Here is a 17,508-nt window from a genome sequence, read left to right as displayed (position 1 = left end):
ATTAGATGTCTCAGCAGGTGCAGCTTGCAGAATTGTGATATTGTTTTTATCTCAGAGTCATATACAGTTGTAAACTTGATATCTTAGTTTGTTAAAATTTTACAATATACTATCTTTTGCAAAAAAAAAGAAAATTGATGGCTTAAGCAAAAGGTCTGCTTCCTACAGGTGGTAAATTATAAACTTTTCTTCTGAACGAAACAAACCTTACTGAATTTGGTACCATGGCTACTGAGCAAAACAATTTCTCCATTCTTGTGTATTTAGATAAAGGTAAAGCTTCCTCTTAATGTTGCCCATCAAGCAATAAATTCACATGCAAAAATACACCACACTCACACATGAGTTGCACAAATGCAAAGAACACAGTTTTGCAAGTCAATTAAGTCAGATCATGAAAACTGGGTGCCTTACAGATGAAAGCATGTTAGAATCGAGTCTGTCGCGTAAAGTGTGGAGCCTCTGTCTTCACTGGCCTGCACGCAAGAGTGCTAGAGTTGCGCCACAATTGTGCACCACGTTGCCAAGCAGTTCACTTTGAGAGCCATGAGAAGACTGACACCAAGGGTGCAGCACACAAGGTGACATCCTGCTCGTCCTGCGCTGTGGTTGACAAGAGCAGCCCTGCCTGTTAAGTCATCTCCGACCTTGGTGTTGGCCTAGTGGCGCATCTATCATGAGCACCGCTTGATTTGATGAAGAAAAAAGCAATTCAGTTAGGCCTCATTATCATGGCATATGAGCTACATTCACTGTCTGGAAGGCAGGTCAGAAGAATGCATTTGGACAAAACTACAGTCCAACCTCAATATTACCAAGTTGTACTTCCAGTGAAAAACTGCATTAAATCGTTAATTGAGTTAATTCGAGGTTTTAGAGCTTCAGCATTAAAAACAACTTCACAAATTCCTGGTATCTTGTTCGTAAGCACTTGTGAACAAATCGCAAGAAGGGTGGGCCATAATAGCACGGTTATGAGTGCCAGTGCAGATTCCGCCGAGAGCAATGCATTGATGTGGCTCACGCCGTCCGAGATTTTCTTGTGCTGTGTCGCATGGCACCATAAATCTTCCAACACCATGGCTGACCACGCTAATTAAAAACAAATGTGTAAAAAGATACAGATACTCATCCTAAGCAAAAAAATAAAAAGAAGGAAAGAACAAAAAAAAGAAAAGTCACAGTTTCGCCAGAAAGGCAGAGTATTAATGGCAATAGAGAGACAACTACACGAAGCAAGGTTTGTAGTTTTATTGGTGTCACGTGCACTCAGGCAAACATTTAGAGTGTGGGGATGCGCGACTCTCACGCATCCCCTGATGTGTTGTTTTCCCGCACGGCTCGCGTGGCCTGGCGCCCGCGGCGGTCGGAGTGGTTGAGGCGCTGTACGAGAGATGGCGCGAGTGTTGCGCTGCTAACGCTCGTGCCGTCGAGCCCCACATCTGGCTGCCCAACGTGGGCGTCTTGGGGCATCAGATGATAGCTAGTTTTAACAGTTTCACTTCGTTCGAGACCTTTGTTAGAACCGAAGCGTAGGGCTAGCGCGGATTTTGATCGCTAGCGTTGGCGGCGTGCTTTCTTGAGCGAGGCGACGGTGGCTGTAGTGTGTTTGAACATGTCAACATGCTAAGCCTTTTCGCATATGTTTTTTTTAATGGCATTCGTCGGTACGAGAGCCACGTGGTCTGCATCCTGGGAGAGCGAGGCTTAGAGCCCGCGGAGCATTGCCAAGCCTGAAGCGAGTGAGTACAGAAGCCTCATGGGTGGTTCGAATTTCTTATGTAAATAGCTTCTTCTATCTCTTTGACTCGGATGAAGTCGCGGCTCTGGGAGCCGGGTGGCTGCGGGCCACGGGTGCCACTACGGGCTGACTAGTATTGCGGCCTGGCACCGGGCGCTCCGACACCGTCTGGGACGGTGGCCGCCGTCAACTCGGATGCTGTGTGCACCGAGCGGAGTAGGACCACCTCACAGAGCTGACGTCTCCTCGCGGCTGCCTGTATTGCGCTCAGTGACGCTTTAGGCCTAATGCTTTACAATGCTGCCTGTCGCACGTGGAGGGACACAACCTGGTGGACCGTGGCGTTGAGGTGTTGCAATTTGCTTCCCTCATTCTATTTAGCCTCGCACGAATTGAAATTACTCGTTCGACTCAAGGAAGCGAGCTTCGTTCACATGAACTTAGCATCTGAGTAGCTGCCCGATCTTTTGCTAGCCGAGTTGAACATCGTACCACGTGGGCGATGCGCATGCAGAATTCCTCTCCCTTGCACTACTGTAGTGTTTGCCGAGTGTGTTGAGTGTACGCAGCGTCATTGGAGTCACCCCTGGTTTGCCGTCACCTGCACATCGTCTGCGCTGCTGCCCCGGACTACGATCGAGCCACCCCGGGCGATAGTGATGCTGTGGCCAGTTCGGCGCAGCGACTTCGGGGGCCTCCTGTATCCAGCTCACAACCCTCGACGGCGGAAAAAAGAGCCGGCGGTCACCGACAGCTACGGTGGCTCTTGCCAGCAGGGCGCGTCGGCGCGAGCGACGCTTGCTTGTACCGACTACTGCGTCGTCGTTTCCGGAGTCCTGGCCTGGAATCGTGCCGTCGAGTCTGCAAAGCTGCTGCTGTGACCGGCGGACGCCAGTGGTGTACCCAGGGACAATGTCGGCTCGCATGTTATGGACAGCGTGTGGACATTTCCTCGGCGCGGCCAATGTTGCATGTACTATCTTGTTCGCGAAGCACGCGTTGATGTTAGAGCATGTGACATGTTTCGCCGGAATATGTAGTGATTTAAGGTTGGGGGGATGTGGGGATGCGTGACTCTCACGCATCCCCTGATATGTTGTTTTCCCGCACGGCTCGCGTGGCCTGGCGCCCACGGCGGTCGGAGTGCTTGAGGCACTGTACGAGAGATGGCGCGAGTGTTGCGCTGCTAACGCCGCCGACAGGCGGGTTGCTTGGGTGCCGAAAGAGAAGGCGCTTCCTCTTTGGTTCGGGACAGCAAGCAGTACGGACGTGCCGTGCCGCGCGTGCGCCGATCCATGCTTCTGCGAGACCGTTACGCGTGGCCGCCTTGGAACGCGCCACCGTTCGCGTGACCATACATGCGAACGACCAGGTGTTGGGATCCAGCATGGAGCGAACATATTCGCTCGCTATCCGGTCATGGTGAGTCGGACTTCTAGATTTGTCGCGCGCCCATCGGCATGTTTTGGGGATAGCAACTCGGCTAGCAGGCACTGATCTATGAAAGGTGCAATAAATGCCCTTGCGATTGTTTGCACTACTGTGTGGTTGTTCCTCTGTCCCAAGAGCGGGTGTGAGAACCCCACAAGAGATCCCACTCGATGACCACGAACTCGCAGTCACAATACGAGCAAGTGCACCATGTCTTGAAACTTGCAATTAAGCGACTGCCAACACTAGACGTGCGGGAACCATAGTGTGCTGTCCCTTCCCACCCTCCTTGCGCAGAATGAATCGTCAGCTCTCGTGTTTCTCCGAGCGCTGCGAGCTGCCGTGCAACCTGCGGCCTCTGCAAGTTGTTTACCAACATGACAAAGGGCACAGTGGTGTTTCTTGCCTACTGCATCCCAATCTGTGTGCTTTGATGGTGGTTTTACCGCTCAAACTTTTCATGCAGAAGGATGCTTGAAAAAACTGCTGCCTTGGCCGACAATTTTAGAACTTTTTGCTAGATTTACTAGCCATACAGGCTCGAAGTACATGCTTGAGATGTCCGAAAACTTTGTTAAATCAAAATTGGGTCGCAAAATTATTTGTTATATGGAGAAAAAAGATCCACGGTTTTCAAAGCAACTAAGATTGAGAAAAGAAAATTGTTTGCTTCATTGCAAATTTCGTTAAATCGAGGTTCGTTATATCGAGGTTTGACTGTATTTATTTCTTTATTTTGTCAAATGCCCCGGAAGAGGGTATTACATGAGGTGTGGGCAAAATTACTTGAGATGAACAATGGTGAGCTTGAATTCCATGCTTACGATGCAATCTCTGGCATTGACGGGTATAATGCGTTCCAGTCTCGTGCTGTTTGGATGAAGAATGAGGTGAAGAGCGACGAGGAGCGTGCTGGCGTTCGGTAAACAGCTTGATGATGATTTATGCACTTAGAGCTGCAATGAGAGACAATTAAGTACCACGTGAAGTATGAGAGAGCTTGTGGTAAAGGCGAGAGATCTTGTGTGTTGACATATAAGTAAATGACATGAAAGAAGAGAAACTTTAAAACAGCAATTCTGTTAGGCCAGATCATCGCATAACCTGACCTAAACAGTGCGTAGTGATAGTGTAGTGTGGGCGATGCTATCAGGAAAAGCGCCGGCAGTGGAGAGCGAATGCTTCGTTTTCCTCTAACTCCAATGGGTCAATGAAACTCGAGATTATGCAACTTCCAATACTAAAGGCACGGTAACACGCTTACATGGTGCCACGGCGTGCATACGCAGCAGGTAACCTCTAAAAGCAGAGTGTGCACCTGCACATGCGCAACCAGAGAAGACAATACAAGCACCATGACACGTGCACCAATCGAACAAAGAGGCTTCTGTGCTAACAAGACTCCAGAGTGAGGACTGTATCTCGACTAGCACGCATCACTCTGACTGCCACTGCAAAGTTGCACCTTGCCCAAGGCAATCAAAACACGGGGCGGTAGTGCAGTGAAATCTCAACATAAACTTCAGGGGACCGTGACAAACTGTTCTTTATTTTGAGAGGTCGTTATATTGAAATCCCCCAAATTAAACATTTCACCCATCAACCTATCAGCTTATCAATTGCCACAGTACGAGCTATCAATGAAAACGGCACTGTTGGCTCTTGGCCTGCGCTGTTACTATTTTCCATAGATTCAGCCACCCCGCACCCTTGTATATGGAGTGGCTGCATAAAAGAAAGCGGAGCGTGAGAAAACCACCGACAAAGAAAAAGCTTTATGTCGTTTATAAAGTGTAATGCTTCTTTTTGCTTGTTTGTTTGTTTTTCACATTCCTTGCTGTGGACAATGCAACTGTCTCACTCAAAGTGGACACCTAAACTATTCCAAAGTGCGAGCACATGTAAACTACACCGTCCGGAAAGTGCGACCACGTGGTATCCCCGCGAGCATTGAGGTAACATTTCTCCATGCACATAGCTGGTACGGCTGCAGAAATAAAGAGGCGTGCACAGAAAGAAGGGAGAAAAAAAGGGCGAAAGAAGGAAGAGACACGCCTCCATTGCTAGGCGACACTTGTCTAGGTGGAGCATTCTTTGTGGCTATAGCGTACTAAAATATGGATATCATATTGACCACAAATAAAGACGGGGACCTGTCTTTATTTGTGGTCAATATGATATGCAGTAAACACCAACTAGGCCAAACTGAAGTTCTTCTGTAGAATATGGAAGAGTGGGTAAAGTGGCCAGCATTTCCTGTAAAGCCAAAAACATTGGTGGCGCTACGATTGAACAACATATTCCCGTGCTGACGCTCATGACGATAGTGGAAAATGTTCTCGAATTATGCGGTCCAATCGACAACATAACTTATGGGTCACCATATGCCACTGCAGACTTCACAGCCGCAATTACCCCAGGGAACGCCAGCCTGCTGCACCCACTGCAGCGCAAGCTCGTTAATTCGAATTCCATGGGGATGCTAGGAAAATTTAAATTATACAAAATTCGAACTAATGAAAGCCAGAGAAAAAAATCGCCTGGGTAAGGCACATATATAGTCCGATGTAGCATGAGCGCGCGCGCACACTCACTACGTCACGTTGGCGAGAACAATGTCTATAGTTCAAAGCACTGGCCCAGCCAACGTAACCGCATGTGGCCATTGTGGTGCCCACGCCGCTTCGCCGACAGTCGCAGATGGCCATTCAAAGTCTGCAAAGTGGTGCACGGGTTAGGGATTGTTGTGCGCATGCTCCGAAGAGAGCAGCCGACTGCGCGCGCGGCGAAGTCTAGAGGGGACGGCATTTCAGCTGGCGCAGCATGACTGGCCACAAGCGATGCGCACCGAAAACGTCGGGCTATAAATGCGCCTTTGCGCCACAGGAACAAGAGTTGTGCTATAGAATGTACTCTCAAAACACACCACAAGCAGCGACGTTGGTCTCCGTCGTACTTTCGTCGCTGCACCAGCTGCACACTGCTGAGTTCCATTATACGTACTACAGGCAGCAGCCACACATGTATCCCAGCGATGCTGGGATACGTGTAATAGCCACGAATCTCAAAGGCTATGCTTTTTGGTCATCATACCTTGCTGGTGAAGCAACGCAGTGACATGGACACAGTGAAGACACACAAGAAAAGACGACACTCGCTACACTCGCAACTATTCTATTTCAGAACACATACGTACTTCATATTTATATACCTGCGCACCCTCAGGCGTCAAAGATAATCAAGGCAAGATTAAAGGCATTTTTTCAAATCATTTGCCCGCGCATACTCGGGCGTCAAAGATATGGCACCTATCTATCAAGGTGTGCAATCCTATCGTATTTCTTGCAGCCCTAACAAACATTTTTTATTACACAATTTTTTCTTCCTTTAGTGTTCTTCCAAAAAGGTAACCTCACCATGGCTTAGATGTCAGCCATCTGTACATGCATGAACATGCAGGACCATGTCCGCGTTTTTATCTTTAAGGTCTTGAGAGAGGGAGAGACTTGACCTGCAACAGAGGCATTGGCTATGGCTGGCCAGGCACGAATGCATCTCTCTCCAGTCAGGCCTAAACAAAGGGCCGCAGATGGAAAGAGCAAAGTGGCACGGCCAGTACGGTGATGCCAGTGTCGCCAGCATGCTCCCGCGCACTAGCACGCTCCCCACCGACGATGGCACAGAGTTCGAATTATCGGTGGTGGTGGTGCGGATTTCAGTGTGAATTAGTGGGATGGGTTACACATTGCTTTCAATACATTGTTGAATGGGCCGCGGTGGTTACTTCGAATTATTTGAAATTTCAAATTAAGGAGTTGCGAATTAACATGCTTTTACTGAATCTAGTTGCGCAGCTTCTCAATCATATTGTAGCGCACTTTAATACAGTGGTCATTCCGGCCACAGCAACAACAGCCGGGAGAGGACCCACGTGCGCTGACCGCTTGCCGGATGCGCCGATAAGTCCAGCGAGCACGAAAATGAGGAGAAACTGCGCAGGAGGCACCGTTGCGCAGTGTGAATGGCTGCACTTTTTTTCAGAAAATGAATCCACTCTCTGTTCGCGGCCATTGCCGGAGCAATATTACGTATGTAGCACAGTTTAGCACACGAATTTGCGTTTGTATCAAAATGGTGCAATTGGCACAGGAGTCCTACCCATGGTCGTGTGACTTAACTGGTGTGTGACCAAATACATTCAAATTAACGAGAGCGTGATGCTATTAAGTAATGCACATGCCTGACGGGACAAGTGCAATTGTGACGAACTGCCTGCAAACCCACCTTGAGGCTTCCAGCAGAAAGGCCAGAAGCAGGGTAGCCTGCGCCCCATGGGATGCCCCAGCCGCTGCGCACGCGTCGTAGTCCAGCAGTCCCTCATAGACAAGGCTGTGCTCGGCACACAACTGTTGGGCCAGGGTGTCAGCCACCAGCTCCAGGTCCAGCACCGTGGCATGCTGTGCACACGACGGTCACAGTGACTGGCACATAGTAAAAACACCATGCACTGCACAAGGGGAGCACCAACGCAGTAGTCCATTCTAAACAGGAATGTAGCTGCCACTTTGTGACTAAATGGCATGCTGCACAAGGACGATCGTCAACACATGGTAAGTCTCGTACTCCAATAACATACTGCCATGTTCTTTTAATGCTCCCATTTCTATACAGGATTCTAACAAGATCATGGTCAGCTAAGTGAGTGGCTAGCACTCGATCCCCATATCTTGTTCTTGAATGTGCCTATACGTCAAAATGAATTGGTAAGGTTATGTTAGTGGTGTGCAGTTGTCAACTTTTTAGAAAGCAAATATAGTATTTAGTAGCTATGAATGTCAAATAATGCCGAAAAAACATTACTTTAACAAGTCAGAGTACGATATACAGTCGAATCTCGTTAATTCGAACAGGTTTAATTAAAACTTCCGGTTTATTCAAACTGACGCCGTGGTCACGTCAAAGTTTTGTGTATTCCAATGGGCGAAAAAGCCCAGCAATTCGAACGCGCAAGAATTTACGACGGTTATTTCGAACCGGTGCTGGGTAGTATTGAAGATACATGTGCCTTAGACACTATCTTAGGTATTCCTTTGGTATCTTGTATCTTTATCATGATACGTCTGGCAAGACATGTATCAGTATCTGTATTTCCGATACATGCAAGAATGTATTGTGTATCTTAAGATACAAGATGCTGTTATCGCAACATAACCATGCTAAACTATAAATGGTGGCTAAACTCTGCTTCTCGAGCTGATACTGCTGCCACTAAGCCCCCTGAATAAAACTAAAGGCAGCAACATTCCTTATCTTTCCGCTAGAGCCCTCCAGCGAGGGCAGGTGATGAGGTCTGCACGTCCCTATTGGCAGAACAGAGTCACGTGGGGGCGCTCGCGCTGTCTCGAGAAAAACAAGCGCGCGAACGTCTGCGCGCAGCCGACCTTTTGTTTTCTTGATTTTTTGTGTTTAGTTGCGTCGGTATCAGGAAGCTTGCTCGTAGCCACCGTATTGTGCTGAATGCACCAATACGTGCGGCATCTTTCACGTAAATTCTGATACCGCTATCCAAGCTTTTCTTGCGTGGTACTTTGTTACGAAGTCTGAAGAATGCTAGATTTTAGGAAGGGGATTCGAGAAACATTATAACACCAAATACTCCACTTTTCGCATGAGCGTCCACACAAGTCGTTTGAAGCTATTTTCCACAGGTACCACAGGTATTGTCTGACCTTAACAGGTAAGTTGACAATATTTCTTGCTTAAATTTCATACCTATGAGTGGTACCACCTGTATCGTGTTTCTATGTATTAAATGTGATTGTCTGATATGGAACCACCTTTCTATTTTACTTAGATATACTTTCTGCTGTTTAGCTCACCCTCAAAATGCCATACTGTTACAAATCACTAGGTAATCGGAGCTATAGGTGGCAGTTGTGTTACCGTATTTGCTCGATTATAACACGCCCTCAATTGTAATGCACACTCGTTTGCCTTGACCTATAGAAAGAAAACTCCTTTGCAGTACCGCGCACCTCATTCTTTCATACAGAAATACAACTTTCTCTCATTTGGAAAAAACAAACATTTACTCCCAATGCACTAAAGTTGTGATAAATAAAATAAGTTGCAGTTTCGTGCGAAAGGCAAAGCATCGATTATGATAGCAAATTAGTATACAGCTATACGAAAAGTAAGGGTAGTAGTTTTATCGGCCGCATAAACTCTTAAACCTTTGCTTACTGACTAAATTAACAAGCATGGTGTCACGCGCACGCAAGCATGAACACGTCTCACTCAATGACCGCGGAAACTCTTTAAATGCTGGAGTGAAGAAGTGCAGTTGCAGGAGCGAGGGAATTGACCTTTGTGCGGCCTTTTGCTTCGACGTGAAGTAAGCGACGAGAACTCAGCGCGGTGCGCCTAGATACGTAGACTCTCGTCTCCGCCGCAGATTGCTTTCAAGATAAGGGCTGCGCGGCCGGGCCGTACATAGCAGCCGCTGGTTCAGAACGCTTCTCCTGTTTGCGCCATTCCCGCACGCAAGTTTTGAAAACTCCGAACGCTCATGATGCGGCCCGATTTCCGATCGTCTCCACACATGTGATCGCTTTCCTTTTAATTGCAGCATTGTGATTGCTACATCAGGATGACGTCACACCAGCATACGGCAGCAGTTATCGCCGCTGTTCCTCCTCCTCATACTCCCTCTCTAACCGTCTCGCACAACCCCTATATTAACACGCATAAAAGCAATATACGTTGTCTTGGCCCAGCCACCGCTGTGTATGGTTGGTATTATTCAATGGTGACAAGCATGGGTTGACAACGGGCTGCCCTCTTAGGACGCCGCAGCCTTCGCCACCATGGGAGGATACGCCAGCCCGCTGCAATTTGATAAAAACGAGCCACAAGTGGCCAGCTTACCAAGTTCGACTGGAGGCCTTCTTTGAAGGCAATGGCGTCACGGATGACAAGAAGAAGTGGGCCCTGTTGGTTGCAGCACTGACGACCTACACTGTGGATGTACTTAATGGTCAATGCGCGCCAGACAAGGTGAACAAACTTTCCTACGCCCAAGTCGTAGCGTTGTTGCAGCAGCACTTTTCTCCGCAACTAAACGAGATAGCACAGTTTTACAAGTTCTTTACCTGTGACCAGCTGCCAGGCGAACCTGTCAAAGATTTCATAGTTGCCATTCGTCAGATAGCAGACACATGCAATTTTGGCGCAACGTTGGATTGAATGCTGAGAGATTGCATCGTCTGTGGGCTGCAAAGCGCAGGAGTGCGTCGACAGTTGCTTGCGAAGCCACAGCTGACGAGGAGTGAAGCAGAAGAAATCGTGCTATCAGCCGAAATGGCAGAAGTGAGCGCGCAGCAGATAATGAGCCATGCCACTGAAGGAAGCGCACATGCAATGCGAGGACAGTCTTATCGCCCAAGAAACCGGCTACGGATTATTTCATGCAACCGCTGCAGAGCGAAAGGGCACTAACCAGAGGATTGCTGGTCCTGTTCGGCAACGTGCTTCAAGTGTCAAAAGCTGGGTCATATCGCCCAAGACTGTTTCCGTTGGAAGAGAGTTCATTGAAGGGCCACCAGGGCTGTCACGTCAGCTACATACCCTATCGTCTAGGGAGGAGGGTACAGCTGTGGGCATGGACGGTATATTCTCATTGGAAGCAGCGGACAGTCATGTCACCAACATCGGCATCACGCAACCCATTGTGCGCACATTGAATTACGGGGGCGTTCCAGTGGACATGCAGGTCGATACAGGATCACCGGTGGCGGTCGTCACGTGGCCCACCTATGAGCAAAACAAAACAGTGTGGCCCAAGCTTCGTGGTTCGCCATTGAAACTGACTTGCTTCCTGGGAAGGCTTCCTGTTTGTGGACAACTCAAGCTCAAGGTTTCGTGCGGAAACCGGTCGACGGATGGATCCCTGAGAGTCCTCGGTTGCTCCGGCCCCAACCTGTGCGGAGGCGACCTGATCCAGGCGTTCAACATGCTCGAGGTGGCAGTAATGAATGTGAACACAACAGGTGAATGAATGCCTTTCATCGGGACGGACGATGTTAACGTGCACTGTTTGGTAACAGAATTCGCTGACGTGTTCGCGCCAGGCCTAGGTCTCATCAGGGGTCCGCCGGTACACTAGCGGGACAACGAGGTATCGAAATTCAGGAAAGCATGAGAAGTTCCGTACACCTTTCGTGCAAGGGTAGACGCTGAGCTTGAGTGCCTTTTGGCCGCGGGCATTCTTGTCCCTGTGCCTCATTCTAAGTGGGCCGCACCCGTGGTGCCTGTGGTAAAGCGTAACAGCCGCATTTGCCTCTGCGGTGATTTTAAACTCACGGTAAACAAAGCTTGCCACACGGAGCAATATCCGTTGCCCCGGGCGGAAGATATCCTGGCAACGTTGAACGGCGGTCAGGTTTTCACCATGATAGATTTGAGGGAGGCTTACGATCAGCTACCACTGGATGAGAAAGCCATGCTACTTACAACCATAAACACGCATAAGGGACTGTTTGGCTTCACTCACCTGCCATTTTGAGTGGCTTCCGCACCAGCAGTATTCCAACGTCGCATAGAGACCATCTTGCAAGGACTTCCTGGGGTTCAGGTATACTTAGACGACATCATCATTGCAGAGAAACACAATGACTGCACCACACTGCACTAAGTATTGCAGCGGTTTCAGGAAAATGATGTGTGCCTATATGCGGACAAGTGCAAGTTCTGTCAAGCACAGGTGGATTTCCTGGGACATCGAATTAGTGCTCAGGAACGTCAACCAAAGTCGGAAAACGTAGATGCCATTTTTCAGATGCAGGTGCTGCGGAACCTCACAGAATTAAGGTTGTCTCTGGGCATGGTAACATACTACCACAAGTTTCTTCCCAATGCATCTACAGCCATGGCGTCACTCTATCAACTGCTCCACAAGGAAGCTAAGTGGGAGCGGCGTCCCAGTCAACAACGGGCATTCAGAAAGGCGAAGGACTTCCTCAAGTCTGCTGATTTCCTGGCGCATTTTGATCCACGCAAGCCTCTTGTTCTGGAATGCGATGCCTCCCCAGATGGGATCGGTACAGTGCTTTCTCACGATGTCGGGGACGGGGTGCGTCGGCCCATCTGGTAATGGCCCACAATTTACACGTGCTGAATTTCGGGAGTTTATGAAGCTGAATAACATAACACATCTCCGGACAGCACTGTATCATCCGTAGTCCAACAGGCTTGTGGAACGCGCCATGCGAACTGTTAAAAGAGTTTTTGAAGAAGAATGTCCACGGGTCTTTGAAAACACGTTTGGCAAGGATTCTGCACAGGTACCGAAGGATGCCACAGTACCCAAGCGAAGCTCCCTATGAGCTATGAGCTCCGTTCCAGACTGGACAACGCAGTAGCACCACCGGCCCGGGGCCTCTCGCCCCGCAGTCTCCAGTTGACCACCACGTTTCTAGTGTGTTGCAGCTGGGGGAACCTGTCTGGGTAAAGAACTTCGAGCGAGGCGAACCATGGATCCCAGCCTGAATCACGTCATCGGATGGCATGGTGAACACCGATAGTCGACAGGGGGTGAACATTCGTCGACAGTGCGACCAGATCAAGCCACGAGTGGGGGAGCATGACCTGGATGATGGAGCCTGTGACCCTGAGCGCCAAGAAGGAACCACCAGCCCCCAAGTAGTTGGGACACCAGGGCAGGGGCCAGGAATACGTGAGGCTGCCCCGTGCACCTCGATGCCAGCGCTGCGCCGGTCTGGCTGGACACAAAAACCCCCAGACCGCTATGTACCATAGGGTGAATGAGATGCTAAATCGGGATGACATCACGCCAGTATATGGCAGCAGTTATCGCCACTGGTTCAGTTTCAATTTATGGTTTATGGTCGTACTCAATTTTAATGTGCACGCAATTTTTGGACCCATTTTATCGGAAAAAAAGTGCGTGTTAGATTCGAGTAAATACGGTAATAGCGGTGGTATCCTGCAACGCTTTGTGTCACTACAATATCTATGAAACGTTCTTGGGCTGCACAAATTTTCTTGTAGAAGAAACATAGTAAAATGATTGCACGTTAATGAATATGTTGCTAACGAACCCTTTACGTCAGCAGATAAGTTGAATATGAAAGGTCATTGCAGCTTTATGTGCTCTCTGTATACACGATGAGTCACAAAAAGATGTAGCACATCACACAGGGTTAGACAAGGGTACATGTATGTATTTTCATCATTTGGTAATGGTAGTGATGATAGCTTTGTGATTACTGTGATATACAATGATTGTTTTGGTTAGAACCTTGGACAGAATCCTGGCCAAAGTTAAACCTATACACAACTGTTGTTGAGTAGTTGAGTGGTGTGGATTGGTGTGGCGCTTCAAACCAAACTCATCTAGCACAAGCTTAGAACCATTTCTTGTCTAGTTTTGAAATGTCCACACTGAAATCTCGAACGATGATCACAGGGGTAGTGTTATCACGGCTAACACATGCAAAGTGGGTGGTCATGAACTTCTTGATATCACACTTGGGTGTGCTTGGGCATATATAATATCACAATTCTGTCTTTCGTTCTTACGGCAGAGACATCCCCACAGTAGGTGACATTGTCCTCTTGCGAGTCAAGGGTGTATGGTTGTACATATATTTTGTCTTTTGTGTATAGGATAATGCCTCCTGCTCGTCAGTCCATGTGCTGTTCACAAGCGATTGCATTATACCCACTGACTTTAAGTAACGCATCCTGGTTGATTTGTTTTAGTTATTATTATTTATTGTTATTATTAAGGGCAAAGTGCTTGAAGCCTGCTTCACCCTAGCTGCGGGTTGGCCCGGTATTGCACAATCTCCGGGATTGGCCCACGTTCACCTTTTTTCATTGTTGATGCACAAACATGCAAAATACATGGAAGTCGATTTATTTATTTCATCTATTGTGATTTATTATTATTATTATTATTATTATTATTATTATTATTATTATTATTATTATTATTATTAGGGGTGAAGTGCTTGAAGCCTGCTTCATCTACGCCGCGGGTCGGCACGGTGTTGCACTGTCTCCGGCATCAGCCCACATCTTTGCCCACGGACACGAAAGGTGCATTGGGGGTAGAAGTATACAGCTTTGGTGTAAAAATGTCGCTACCAGTGCTGTTGCTGCCATGCACCTGTCTGGTGATCCGGTATAGCATAAACAGCAATACGTTTACGGACAAGGTAAAACTCCACAGCAAAATTTGCCCCATCGTGCAGAGGCTTGTTATTGACATTGTAATTAAATGGCGGCCCGCTAGCTGGTCGGCAAGCAGAACAGCGACTCCTATAAATTTTGAGATACTAACAGGCATTTAATTCAAATGAAATAAGGTTGGTTGGAGTTAAGAAATTTCCAAGCAAACATTTTTGTGCATACACATTTGCTGCTACACTATAGAGACCTATAATAAGAAATTAGCAAATGTATTGAAGTATCGTAAGATACAAATGGAAAGTATCGCATCAAATACAATAGTTGCGGTAGTACGTTGTATCTGTATCTCAAATACTTGTTGCCCCAGTATCATGATACAATTGCAAAGTATCTTTGCCAAGCCCTGATTCGAACATAGCGTGCTCCGACAATGCTCTCAGCAGTGTGCCAAATCACGTGGCGGCACTTCCGACCAGCATTGCTCTGACCCTGCCATAGAGGAAAGGCTTAGGAGAAGCTCCTCAATGCCGCGCATAAAAAAAAAGAAAAAAAAAAAGTGGCGGAAATTTTACCCTTTCTTAAATGGCAAGGTCACCATTTCTGCGTTGCACCGTAATGCCACAGCCACACTAGTGGCAAAACGTGCACCGCGGGGGGAATGGGTCCTGGGCCGATTTTTCGTGGCTCGCCATGGCAGCAAGCGAGCCGCAAGCGGAGGAGACCAATAAGAGTGGTCCCTACAGCGACATACGCGCAGGAAGCTGGTTATCATGCAGACCGGCCTGACCGCTTGTTTCGCACTACCATCTGCTCACATCAGCTCTCTCTCGTGCTTGTTTTGGTTGGCTTGGTTGGTCTCGTTCGTGCTTGTCACGTTTAGACGTTTAGACGTGTCACAATGACACGTCTAAACCGAGATGTCCCGATGGAAAGGTTGTTGGAAACAGTGCACCATAACCAATGACAAGACAGACCCTGAATACAAGGACGCGAAGGCGACACCCAGTACCTCGTTCTCCTTGTGTTTTGAACACGGTGACGCCGCAACAGAAGGGATCTCACCAACATGATTATGATCAGTGGCAACGACTTCATCAATTTGATAAGACATGACTCGTATTAAAATCGCAGGACGAAGAAGGTAAACACAGCACCGACCTGTCAGCAGATGAAGGAAAATACACACGAGCGTGCAGAGGGAAGCAGCAGCGGAGGCCCGGTCCTGGCCTCGGCAACTCCGCTGCTTGGTGGCAGTAGGTGGCAGAGGTAATTAGCGCCATCCAAAAAGCTGGCGGGAAAGCAAATCCGCTTCCCTCCCACCCTTCCTCACAACTACGCTCCTTTCGCCCTCCCTCTCAACTCCCTCATAACTACCTCATCTTCGACGGACTCTGTGTGCGCCCACCTCTGCGTCAGCGCTGGCACTGCCAACCCCGCCGGTGCCAGTTTAGCCTGCTACCTGAAGTTTCGTTTTCTGCCCTTATCTGGAAGCGAGCGTTGGCCTGTGCGCACAGTTTAGTGGTCCTCGCTCGCTGTGCACTTGTGCGCCGTGATATTTCATGACTCACACCGTTCGTGCATTGTGCTATGGTGCACAAATACTTCCAAAATAAGTCCTGCTTTTAATTCAAACTTCTTGTAATTCGAACAAATTTTCGGGCCCCTTTGAGTTCGAACTATCGAGGTTCAATTGTATATACATTGAGAGAAGTCAGACTAGGATGCCATTAGTGAAAGGTAGTTAGTAATTTTGAAAATCCAATGACTCTCACTCACCATGGGGCTGCTGCAGGCAACTTACAGCATTTGGCGCTGAGTGGCGCCCTGACGTAAACGACCCAAAACTGAAACCAGAAGCCAACACAGGATACCACACCGGGCCCCACCAATGTACAAATACAGTGAAACCTTGATATAACAAAGCTCAATTTATACGGCTCCTGAAATGGTTAGGACAAATTTCGTAGACGCGTAGAGTACAGCTAAAGTTAATCATTCGCACCATAATTTGTGCGAAGCGTCTCATATTAAGAGAGCTATGAGTGATAACAAGTTACCCTCCTCCACAGCCATGCATTTTCTCCTACACTCGTTCGCCGAGTGATCGGGGCTAAGCTCCACCTTCACTGGCTCTGCTTCATGATGGCAAGTCGTTTCGTCTACTTCCGGATCTATAGGAGCGAGTGTGCGAAGCTTCTCCAACCTCGCCGCCAGCCGCTTAGCAGTCGGCCCCAAACGAGAGCTATCGAAGCAGCGCGCGTTGCAAGCATTCTGTCGCAACGCCGAATGTGCCCGGTATTCCAGTAACCACAGGCGAGCTAGGCGTTTCAACGGATGGGTGGAGGCATAAACTGAAGCTGACGATGGAGCATCAGCGCAGACGAACGTGAGCAGCCTGATAGGTCTGCACAGTCCAGCCACCTGTTGGCGCAGAGCTTAACCAGCCAAACAGAGCTAATATTGCTCTAACCAAGTGCAAAACATTGTAAACATTTACAAAAGCAATGTGCTCACGATTTGACTCCTGCGAAAAATGTACAACAGCAAAGAACAATGCACTTTGTTACTGCCACTGTGTTTGGTTGAGCTCTATGCCACCAGGTGGCTGCACCATGCACACCATTCATGTTTGCGCCTCTGCTCATCCCGTGGAACGGCATGGTCAAACTGCCAGGCCCAGTCCCCTTGCGCTTGCGTTTACCCAAATACCGGACACATGAGACGCTATTGCGTTGGTAATCTTCCGGTGTAAAGTGACAGCCGCAAACGTGCAAATCCTGGCGCCGATCGGATAGCGACAGTGCGACACGCTACAGCCACTCCGCCCGTCTGCTGCTTCGCAGAGGGACGCGATGTTGCAGCTTGACATACTGCCAGTTACTGCGTTTGTGGCCCACAAGGTAACAAGGGTAAACCATGGTGATCTCGAAAAGATTGCGATCAACACTGACGGCAGATCTCTCGTCAACACGGAGCATGTAACACAAGCAGACGACACTTGCTTTGTGCCGGAAGTGTTTTAGTGAGAAATAGAAACAAATTAACTAACCTTCCAACTATTACGAGCAACATTTGTTAGCCATAAAGTTGGAAAAATTAGCAATGACGCACCCTGAGGAGCC

General features: G+C 48.4%; 1 protein-coding gene and 1 pseudogene across 5 annotated transcripts in view; one reads left to right on the top strand and one right to left on the bottom strand.

Annotated features, from left to right (window-relative positions):
• Window positions 1–17,508, bottom strand: part of LOC126518743 (uncharacterized) — a 192,312-nt gene that overhangs the window by 29,192 nt on the left and 145,612 nt on the right. For 4 of the 5 annotated variants that reach the window (XM_055064856.1, XM_055064858.2, XM_055064857.2 and 1 more), the window contains 2 exons: window positions 7,457–7,629; window positions 3,997–4,128 (listed from right to left, as the gene is read on the bottom strand). In XM_055064856.1, the coding sequence (XP_054920831.1) occupies window positions 3,997–4,128; window positions 7,457–7,629 (305 nt within the window). The remainder of the gene's footprint in view (window positions 1–3,996; window positions 4,129–7,456; window positions 7,630–17,508) is intronic. The other variant, XM_055064860.1, reaches the window with a different exon arrangement.
• Window positions 10,039–11,228, top strand: LOC140215519 (uncharacterized; annotated as a pseudogene).

This window comes from Dermacentor andersoni, chromosome 1, assembly GCF_023375885.2.
Source record: "Dermacentor andersoni chromosome 1, qqDerAnde1_hic_scaffold, whole genome shotgun sequence".
NCBI classification, from domain to species: domain Eukaryota; kingdom Metazoa; phylum Arthropoda; class Arachnida; order Ixodida; family Ixodidae; genus Dermacentor; species Dermacentor andersoni.
This window is presented reverse-complemented; position numbering and strand designations above follow the sequence as displayed.